The sequence below is a fragment of the Antechinus flavipes genome, chromosome 4 (assembly GCF_016432865.1).
Source record: "Antechinus flavipes isolate AdamAnt ecotype Samford, QLD, Australia chromosome 4, AdamAnt_v2, whole genome shotgun sequence".
Lineage (NCBI taxonomy): Eukaryota > Metazoa > Chordata > Mammalia > Dasyuromorphia > Dasyuridae > Antechinus > Antechinus flavipes.
The window spans coordinates 218237912-218249070 of record NC_067401.1 but is presented as its reverse complement, the minus strand read 5'-3'; the positions used below and the strand labels follow the sequence as shown (position 1 = coordinate 218249070).

At 35.8% G+C, this 11159-nt stretch overlaps 1 protein-coding gene across 2 annotated transcripts in view; it reads right to left on the bottom strand.

The window, feature by feature from the left end:
- Positions 1-223: 223 nt before the first annotated feature.
- Positions 224-11159, bottom strand: part of PAQR8 (progestin and adipoQ receptor family member 8) — a 51155-nt gene continuing 40219 nt past the window's right edge. For both annotated transcript variants that reach the window (XM_051997146.1, XM_051997147.1), the window contains exon 2: positions 224-7959. In XM_051997146.1, coding sequence (XP_051853106.1) covers positions 6838-7902 — 1065 coding nt within the window. In that variant the 5' untranslated portion in view covers positions 7903-7959 and the 3' untranslated portion in view covers positions 224-6837. The remainder of the gene's footprint in view (positions 7960-11159) is intronic.

Sequence of the window (11159 nt, the reverse complement as noted above, 5' to 3'; positions counted from 1 at the left end):
GAGGAAAGACTGAGTCCCATCATTCTGACAGCATTTTTCTCTTCTACTTCTAAATGGCAACAAATGCCCTTGACTCCCAATAAAATGTAAACTACTTGAGGGAAAGGACTTTTTCAGGTATCTTTGTCTCAGCAGTACCTAGCATAGTCCTTTGCACATAATATATGCTTAACAATTCCTTGTTTAATGAATGACTTCTATGATTAAAGAAAACCAACTCAAATTGTAGAATAGGTAAAATGACTTTAAATTGTTGTCACAGAAAAAATACCAAAACATTTTCTTTAACAAGTTGTTCACATAAATATACATTTATAAACAGAATTCCAGAACTGTTTTTTATTTGTATCCCCAGTGTCTATACAATGCCCAGCATACAGATGGCAACAAGTAAATGCTTGTTTGTTGATCAATAACTAAACAAAATTGTCAGAGGAAAAATTAACTTGAGTAGTTGTTGGAGAGGATTTTCTAAGCAAAGAGTGCCATCTAGGGCAATTAGTTGAAATTGCAAATGCCGCACCCAAAGGTTCAATATTTGAAAACATTGGCTTTAAGTGTATCCACTTGCCAAAAAAGGAAAGGTAAAATGTGGAAAGGATTTCATTTTCATAGGATCACAGATTTAGAATTGGGAAGGATCTCAGAGGCTATATAGTTCCATCTTTCCTTAACAGATAAGGAAGTGCAGGTCATAGCATCACAGGAATATAGAATTAAAGCTAGAAAAGACTTGTGTCATTCCAATCTCCTACTTCTCCCTCATTTTCAAGTTGAGGAAACAGAGGCCAGAGAAATTAAATAATGTTTCCAAGGTCACACAGCTAGTGGCAAAGTCAAGATTTAAACTTAAATCCTCTGATTCCAACTCCAGCATTTTTTTTTGTTTCATCTTTGTTTTATTTCTTAATGCTTCATGAAATCATTAGCTTACACTTGCACAATTTTTTAAGCTTTATAATTTTCAAAATTTATGCATAGATAAGTTTTCAATATTCACCCTTGCAAACCTTATATTCCAATTTTTTTCTCCCTTCCCTCCATTCCATCACCTTAGACAACAAGTAATCCAATCCAATTACAATTTTTAAGGAAGTATTTTCTTCAGTGAGTTTTTGTATCTTCTTTTCCAAATGGACAATTTTACTTTTTGTTTTCATTTTAAAAATTTTTTTTCATTATTTTGGTTTTCTTCTATAAGCTGTTAACTTTTTTTTTCATGATTCTCTTGTATCACTCATTTCTTTTCCCAATTTTTCCTCTACCTCTCATTTGATTTTTAAAATCCTTTTAAAAGTTTTTCCTATAAATCTTTTGAGCCTGAAATCAATTCACTTTTTTTCTTTAAGGCTTTGTACATAGCCATTTTGACACTGTTATCTTCTTTTGAATTTATATTTGGATCTTCCCAATCATCATAAGTGATTTTCTAAGGGCCCCCTTTTTTTGGTTTCTATGCTTTTTTTATTTGCTCACTTTCCAGCTTATTTCTCTACTTTAGCTTTATGTTAAAGTTGGGCTGTGCTTCTGGAATGGACAAGACACTATCCCAAGCTTCAGGTTTTTTTGTTTTCTTGTTTTCAGAGGTAATTCTGGGGGGGAAAAGGGGAAAGGGTTGTAAGTTTTCAGTTCTTCAGAGGTGGTTCAATCTAAGGAAAGGTCTGGTCATAGTTTTCCTGGCCAATAGTCTGTTCTGAAAGCATTCAAAGGTACCGTTTTCTGCCTTGAAACAGACCAGGATCCCCACTTCTCTGCTGCTAGGAGCTCCAGTGTATTAGTGTTCCTCCTCACCCTGGGACTGCAATTGGGATCCCCAAATGGGCAATGCAACCATGGTCAACTAAGAGTCCCCTGAAATCTCTTCCTACCTAGTTATTTGACCCTCTTACATTCTGTGGGCTGAGAGTTGCAGAAGTTGCTACTGAAAATACAGTTGCTCTCAAAATCTGCTGTTGGCTTGACCTAGGGCTCTGGACTTGCTGCTGGCTTATAAAGGTGCCCTGGACTATTCTTCTCTCTTACACTAATGAGATAGATCTTTCTTGCCAACCTTCTAAACTCTGTTGGTCTATAAAATTGTTTTCCCCAATTATTTTTGTTTGTACTGTTGATCCAAAATTCTTTTTTGAGGCTTTATTTTCAAGTTGTTAGGAAGGGAATTTGGGAGAGATTAGGTGAATCCTTGCCTTTAACTTGCCATCTTAGCTTCACCACTCCCTGCTTTACTTTTGAAACTTTGAATCTGCAAGTCTTTTTTAATAGTATTTTTCTAGTTATATGTATGGATAATTTAAAACATTTATTTTTAATAACATTTTGAGTTCCAATTTTTTCCTTGCAATCTGCATGCTTTCAGTAGGAGACTTAAGAGGAATTTTCCTTGATAGTGTCCTTACAACTAAATTGGGAATAAGGGCACTATTTCTTATGCACAAGTAAATGGCTGGATAACTAATTTATTGATGAATTTCCTTCTAAGGACAATAAGCAAATTTATCTCTATCTTGTAATGTGCCCCCACACACTTTGAAAACTGGGATTTGAAGTCCTTAGGATTATGTGACAGCTTAAAATATTAGCTCTCCTAAATGAACTTACATTTTTAAAAAGTATCAAAAATTTCATTGAAAAATCACATCTGTCAGTGCAATGGTTAAGAATATCTAATCCCAATTGGTTATCTTCTTAGTACCTTTGCTATTGTCTTATGAATGCTTTGATCCAACCTGTTCTAAAATTGGACATCCTCATTTTCTCTTTCCATTTTTATACAAAATGAATTAGTTTTACCTTAATATATACTTTTTATGTATAATCAAACTTCTTTAAACTATCTGAGATTTACCTGGAATTTTTGCTGGTCATAGTCATTTCTTTTATCTCATGTCTTAAAATCTGTTTGAAGTGATTTTTAAAAACTTATTACTTTTATTTCTAAGAATGTCTTGCTATTTCTTGATGCCAATCTGAATTTCTTAAAGTCATAAAGCTGTTATGCTTTTTCCAATTTCATACCCAACCAATGTGTGGGATGCATATAACATTTCTTTTAACAATAAAAGATTAGTATCATAGGGATTAAAGCTGGAAGAGTCCACTGATAATTGGCAAACTCATAACAATTGTATGACTAAGCAATTCTAGATTCTTTTTCTATTGCATAAGAACTTTAAAAAAATGTATGATAAGAATTTTTTAAATAAAAAAAATGCAAGCACTCATACAGAAAAAAGCAACTTAGAGTGTATTGAAATAAATTGCAGCTCTCTGCAATTTTCTAGCCTTATGTGGTTTTTGAGTTTTTGAGAGGCACACCCCATTAAAAGTAGTTATTCTTTCTAGGTGCACGCTAGATAGAGTGCCAGATTGTAGTCAGGTGAACTTGAGTTCAAATCCAGACTTGGACATTTACTAGCTGTGTGATCCTGGGCAAGTTACTTAACCCTGTTTGCCTTAGTTCCTCGTAAAATGAGCGGAGAAGAAAATGGCAAACCATTTCCAGTATCTTTGCCAAGAAAACCCCAAATGGTGTCACAGAGAGTTGGACATGACTGAAATGACTCAATAACTCTTTTTCTAATCTTTTTATTTTTTTTTAGATCACCCAGTCCTAAGCCATGGGGATAGACTCATTCTAGATAAAAAAAGAGAGGGTCTATATGTACAGAGGAACTCAAACAGTTGATTAAATATGGAACTTAAAATGATTTTCAGAACACTAATAGATGGAAGTATATCTCAGTCAAGAATTAAGAAGATTTATTAACAGTCTTGGGCTCTTAATGTTCATACTCTGTATTGACAAATACCCAAACTATGCATTATTGTCCAATTAAACTTGCCCTCTTTGGAATCTAATTCTTAAGTATTCACTGCTCTGGTTCTCTTTAAATCTCTGAGATGAATCTAGACTGGCTTAATTATATTTCCTTTTCATGATAATCATTTAGAGTTAATTGACTCCAGAAAGGTCATATGATCATAGCATTTAAAACAGATGGCTGGTAAAAATACATGAATGAGGGAACAAATCTTAAATAAGCTGTGTCATAACATGTGGGAAGTAACCAAGGCACACTCTGAATGTATCTAGAGAAAAGCTACTACCATTTCTACATCATCACATTAATTGCTCTGTCTCTTTTCCTTCTGGGTACTAGAAAATTAAATTTCACTAAAGTTCTCAGATGGGGAGGCCTTCACATTATCTTGCCTATTAGGAGGTCCACTTCCTTGCATTTTGTACATCTTTCCTTCCCCTTTTCAGTTCTTCTCTATGTATTACCTTTCCATTTGAATGTAAGCTTCTTGAGGGCAAGGATTGTCTTGCTTGCTTGTATTTGTATTCCCACTGCTTAGTACATATACCCTTAATAAGTTATTTATCTATTTCTTTTACTTCCTATCTTTCACCTGGTACCTGCACTCAATGTTGATCAGTGATATTCTGAAATATCCTTTCCATCTCAGCAATATTGGAATCCTTTGCTTCCCATTCTCCTTTTGTAAACATCTGGTCTTAGTGTAAAGATCTTTGGTATTAAACAGAATCACAGGTCAATCACAAAAACTGACTTAATGAAAAGACAATTCTCTTCACTCCAATTCCTTTAAAAATAAAGTTTTTCAAGACATCATCAATAATACTTCCACCATCATCTAGTTGTTGGGTCAAATGGCAATACTGAAACCAGGCTTGCTTCATATATTTGTACACTTTTTCAATGTAATCTTAACTCAAGCCTATTCAGTTTATTTGGCTTTATTTGTATTGAATATCACAGCTGTTAAATATATGAGAAACTAGTTTCATAAATTCTCTGGAATTTAAAGTTCAATCATGAGATATCCAGTTGGTTGAAAGGTGACATAAATATGAGATTTCTTATGATCAATTAATAAATGTAATACTAAAGTTTTCTTGAACATTTTTGGGGTTTGTAAAGTTGAAAAAACAATACCCAGCCTTTTCCTACCTTCTCTATTTGCTGGTTGGGAGAATGAAATATTCCTTGGCCTTATTGCCTTAATCTTTAAAAAGGAAAAATCACCACCTGGTCAAATATGAAAACAATGAATACATTTGAATTTATAAGGCACTAAATTCAAACAACAGTCAGCTTGGCCTAGAAAATAAGGAACTAGGTTGGCTTTGAGTCTAGAAGACTAGAGATTCAAGTCCTGCTCCTGACCCATACTGGTTTGTGTGACTTTGGGCTTCTAAGTACTAGACAACTCTCTAAGTGAAATAAAAAATAATAGATAAGTTCTTTATTAGTAGAGGAGTTTTCCCAATAGGACATTTCTCTGACTCAATGAAATCATAATTAAAAAAAGAAAATTTAAACAAATATTTTGGGTCCAATGGAAATGGACCTTGAAGGCTGACCAAGAAAAAAAAAAAAAAGATGAGTTAGAGCTTGTAAACATAAATCTCAATGAATGGGGGCTTTAAATACTGTTCTGAGAGGAGAACAGACTGACTCATCATTAAGCTTGACAATTACTGATACAGGCTAAAGGAGAATTGGTAACTTCTAAGAAGGAAGGATTTCATGGCTGTGCCAGAGACCTAAGCTACTATTTTGGATCATATAAAGTTCTCTGTTAGTGTTGCCCGTCCTGACACATACCATGGGAATCTTCCATTCTATAGTGCAATTCTAGTTGAAGTTTGTTCTTAATGGGAAATAAAGCCCACATGTGTCCAAACCTAGGAATAATATATATGGACTCTTCTTAGATATTCAGAGCAATTCTGGATGATTTGTTTCAGGTCAAAGTAGACTTACTACTCACTTGGAGATTCACGGTAGACTATTTTTCTAAGTTCCCTCGGTGGGCTGGGATGATTTACTTGGAGTTGATAAAGTAGGAAAAATAATGTCTAGACAGGGCCTCAAGTGTTCTCTAAATCAATGAGAAAAACATGGAAACAGCTCACCCTTCTACAAGTCAGAATCTGGCTGGTTGAAGAGGAGAGCAGATTCCCTGCTCAACCCATAGGGTTTCCCAGCCTAAAAACAATGATGATATCTCCAAAGTAAATTGGAATGCAAAACAACAGTGCCCACCAAAATACATTCTGGAGAGCGAGGCCCTCCTAGACATTCTTAGCATTTCACTGAGGCTGAATGAATATCAGAACACATGGTTTTCTGAATGTCTCTACAGACTCCATTTTGGGAAAACATAGCTGAAATACAGTCTTTTCTGTCCCCATGTCACTTCAGAATTGGTTGAATGGCCTGGCCCCAAGCAGCTGACAGTCATCCTGGGAAAAGGGCGAGGGAAGAAAAAGAAAAGATCAGAGGAACCAAATAATTCAATGTGTTTATAGGTTTTGATCACTGATCTCTGGACCCTTCATGTTCTAAATTCAGTTGAAAAAGTGTTCCGAGATCATCCCACCCTTTAGATATCAGCATAACTGGGCTGATGTTCCAACAGCATTTCATTCAGCATTTTATCCAGTTCAGTATTAAATCCCTCTCATTCTGAGGGTTACTCGCCTGAGGAGTCTGGAGTTGAAATTTTGCCCAATTAGGACCAATCAATCTGGGTTCTCCTTGATTCAAAGTTATGATGGAACCTACCCTTACTGTGCACTCTGAGGATGTATCACTGAAGGAAAAGTAGTATTCCCATTATTAAAATAAGAAAAGACTTTTAAGTTTTCCAATCGTTACAGCCATAAGCTCATACTTAGAAATAAAGTTTAATTTAAAGTACAGTTCTTAAAATTTTTTTTTCAATCTTCTCCCCCCACTTTTTTTAGAATTGTTGTTTTTTCCAAGCAAATTTCCAAGAAACCATACAAGCCCCAATCTGCCACCCTCAGGAATCCTTCTTGGTCAGTCTGGCCTTGATCTTGCGCCTTAGGAGGGCTGCAGTAATACCGCTACAGGCAGTCAAGAGGAAGAACGAGAGGCAGGCCAGATAGACGGAGAGAGGGCTATGGCGTTGCAAAAAGATTTCCTGCCGTCCTTGATAATCCAGGAGAATGGCCTCCAGTTGGGAGAGGGTGCAGATGGACAAAAAAGCGTGGAAAATCTGATGGCCGTGACCCACAATATCACAGGAGCCTGGGAAATATTTCTCTGGGACCGGACAGGAGAAGAAATAGGCACTGACCAGAAAAAAGAAAATCTGCAGGGTGTGGTACCAGGCAGCCTGCTCCTGGCAGCCAGACAGGTGGCACAGCGCCACTCGATGGGCCACGGGGCTGATGTCCAGAATGAAGGCCAGCCCCGCCGGTACCACCTGGCAGATCTTCCTCATGACCGGGTAAGGCCTCCGGTAGCGGTACTTGGCGTAGCAGCAGCCGGCACACGACAGCCAGCCGCAGAAGGCGGCTGCCGGCAGGAAGAAAAGCCAGAACCGCTCGTACCAGGCCGGGTCAGAGCTGTAGAAGAAGTGCGCCAGGGCACTGCCGTACTGGTAGACGCTCACCCCGACGTAATCCACAAAATAGAAAGTGTAGTGCGACAGCTCTGATTTGGACTGGAGCAGGTGGGCCAGGAGGCTGCAGGTGAGGTAGGTGATGGAGGACAAGATGAAGAGGAGCAGGGGCAAGGAGTGGGCCGAGGTCCACGGCAGGGCTTCGGCCTCGGCAAAGGCCTGGAACCTCAGGAGCACGGCCAGGGCTGCCAGCAAGTGAGTCCAGACATTGACCACCTCATTGTGTTTCTGAAAGAGGCTGAAGAAATAGTAACGCCACTCATGGCCCGTGGGGCGGTAGCCCGTGTAGATGTAGGGCTCCCGGAAGAGCTGGGGCACGTCAGTCTCTGGGACGGTGCAAGGCATTTTGGGAAGGCCATCCTCCAGGAGCTTGGGCAGGCGGCGGAGCTGCTGCCCACTGACTGAGAGCGTGCTGAGGCGTTCCAAGATGGCTGTTGTCATGGTTGCTCTGAACTAGGGCCTCTCTGTATAGCTGGCCAGGACCTGGGAGTCTTTAACCTAGAAGAAAAAAAAAATTTTAATGCAGCCAAAGATTGATAGGTAATAGGGAAGAAACTACATATATTTTCTAATCTATCAATCAATCTGCAGAATTTATTTTAATTTTAATATTTAATTTAATTAATTTTAATAATTAATAATTAATTAACCTAGAAGAAAAAATTTTCAATTTAGCCAAAGATTCAAAGGTAATAGGAAAGAAACTACATATATTTTCTAGTGTAGCAATCAATATATAGACAATTATTTGTTTATTTTTAATTTTAATGTTTAATTTAATTAAATTTTAATAATTAACAATAAATTATCCTAGAAAAAAATTTAAATGCATTAAAATTCATGGGTAATAGGGAAGAAACTACATATATTTTCTAGTCTAGCAATCAATCTGTATACATTTATTTATTTATTTTTACTTTTAATATTTAATTAATTTTAAATAATTAATAATGAATTATTTAATTAACATTTAATTAAATAGCCTTTTATTTTCAAAATATATGCAAAGATAGTTTTCAACATTTACTCTTGCAAAACTTTGTATTCCAAATATTTCTCCTTCCCTTCCCTCCTCTCTCTTTCTTACGTAGCAAGTAATACAACATAGGTTAAATATGTGCATTCTTCTAAATATATTTCCATACTTATCATGCTGCACAAGAAAAATCAGATCAAAAAGGAAAAAAATGAGAAAGAAAACAAAATACGAGCAAAAAAGGTGAAAAAAAATTATTTTGGTCCACATTCAGTCCCAACAGTCTTCTTTCTGGATGCAAATGTTGAGCTAAGTCTTGAATATATATTGTGATAAATGGGCCAGGATGATGCACTAGAAAAGTCAGATCAAAAAGTGAAAAGAATGAGAAAGAAAACGAAATACAGGCAAAAGGTGGAAAAACTATTTTGTGATCCACATTCAGTCCTGGCAATCCTCTTTCTGGATGCAAATGTAGCTAAGTCTTGAATGATATATATATATATATATATATATAGATAGATAGATAGATAGATAGATAGATAGATAGATAGATAGATAGATATCTATATCTATCTATCTATCTATCTATCTATCTATCTATCTATCTATATCATGACTAATGGGCCAGGACAATGCACACAAAAAAACAAACAAACAAAAAAAAAATCAGATCAAAAAAGGAAAAAGAATGAGGGAAAAAAAAAAGCAAGCAAACAACAACAAAAAAAGGTGAAAATACTATGTTATGGTCCACATTCAATCCCCACAGTTCTCTCTAGGGATGCAGATGACTCTCTCCATTACAACTCTCAATAGACATTTATTAAGCATCTACTATATACTAAGAACTGTGCTAAGCACTGGGGATATAAAAAAAACCCTCAAAATTATAATGGCTTTAAATATATCATTTTAATCACTATGTGACTCCATGTTACAAAAATATGGGATAATCATCTTATTGTCATTATTAATATAAACAATGACATTCAGTAACACTAGTAATCATCCAACCAACAAGTATTTATTAAGTACCTACTATATACAAGTAGTCATTGTTCTCAAGGTATTAAAACATCACAACTGGAAAGCACTTTAGCAATCACCTAGTCCAATCTCATTTCTTTATAGTGTTATGTGGTATGTGTGTGTGTGTGTGTGTGTGTGTGTGTGTATACACATACACACATGTACATATACACATATATATGTATATAGCAAGTATACATATATTTCTTTATAGGACAACAGTAGCAGTAGAAAGAATACTGGAACTAGAAATCAAAAGACCAGGGCTCGAATACTACCAGCTCCTTGACTTAATATCTAGAACTTGGAAAAGTTATTTCACTTATTTAGGCCTTCTTTTCCCCATCAGTAAAATGAAAAGATTGAACCAGAAGATTTTTAAGGTCCCTTCTGCAATTCAAACTTATGATCTCAGACTGAAAACAAAGTAAAACTGGCTCAAGGTCCCACATAAGATGATGAAAGAACCCAAACTACAAAATAACCCAATGTTCTCTCACTTACATCATGCTTGCTTTCCGGATATTCTCTAAAATAGCCAGATGAGCACAGTTGGCCATTCAGAAAAATGGTTATAACCATCACTAAGAGAGCTACCAGGTAAGAAACTATAATGGCAACTATGTTATGCTCTTTTCCAGACAGAATCCTGAATATTTTACTCTATTCCTGACAATTATCTCTTCCTACAATATGACCTTAGGTTTGGGTTTATTGCCAATAAGGACTTATTAGATGAGGATACAAAAGTTGGGGTATAGAATATAGCAAATGTTATAGTATTTGTTGATATGGTTGGGGTTATATGAAGAGTTGAAGATAAAATATTCAATCTGCCTACTACTTTCTCAATATGCCCCCCCCAAAAAAAAAGGAAAACGAAATTTAATTTTGAAGTCAAAGAATCTGAATCCTAATTAATCCCAGCTCTGCAATTGACTACCAAGATGATCTTGGGTAAGACACTAATTCATTCTCTCTCTCTCTCTCTCTCTCTCTCTCTCTCTCTCTTTCTCTCTCTAAAGTCTATGTATACTTGATTTTTTCAAATTACATGCAAAGGTAATTTTCAACATTCATTTTTTAAAATAAGATTTTGATTTAAAATAATTTAATTTAAAATGAGTTAAAATAAGATCCCTCCCCCCCACTTCCCAAGGGTGCAGGAAATCTGATATCAGTTATACATGTGTAATCACATTAAATGTATTTCCACATCAGTCATGTTGTGAGAGGGAAAAAAAAACATAACAAAAGGAAAAAAACATTAAAACAAAACAAAGGAAATGAAAATAACATGCTTTGATCTGCATTCAGATTCCATCAGTTCTTCTGGATGTGGATAGCATTTTCACAACATCATGAGTCCTTTGGAATTGTCTTAGATCATTGTATTGCTGAGAATAGCTAAACCTATTATAGTTGATCATTGCACAATGTTGCTGTTATTGTGTACAAGGTTCCCCTGATACAGCTCACTTTACTCATCACCCATTCAATGTAAGTCCTTCCAGGTTTTTTTGAAATCCACTTGTTGATCACGTCCCCTAAACCTCCTTAGACTTCATTTTCCTCATCTACAAAAGAAGATGTTGAACCAGAGTAGGAGTTCTTAAGCTGAGGTTTATGAACTTTTAAAAAAATATATTTTTGGATAAATGTTTTCTAATGCAATTTGGGGATTTTTGTA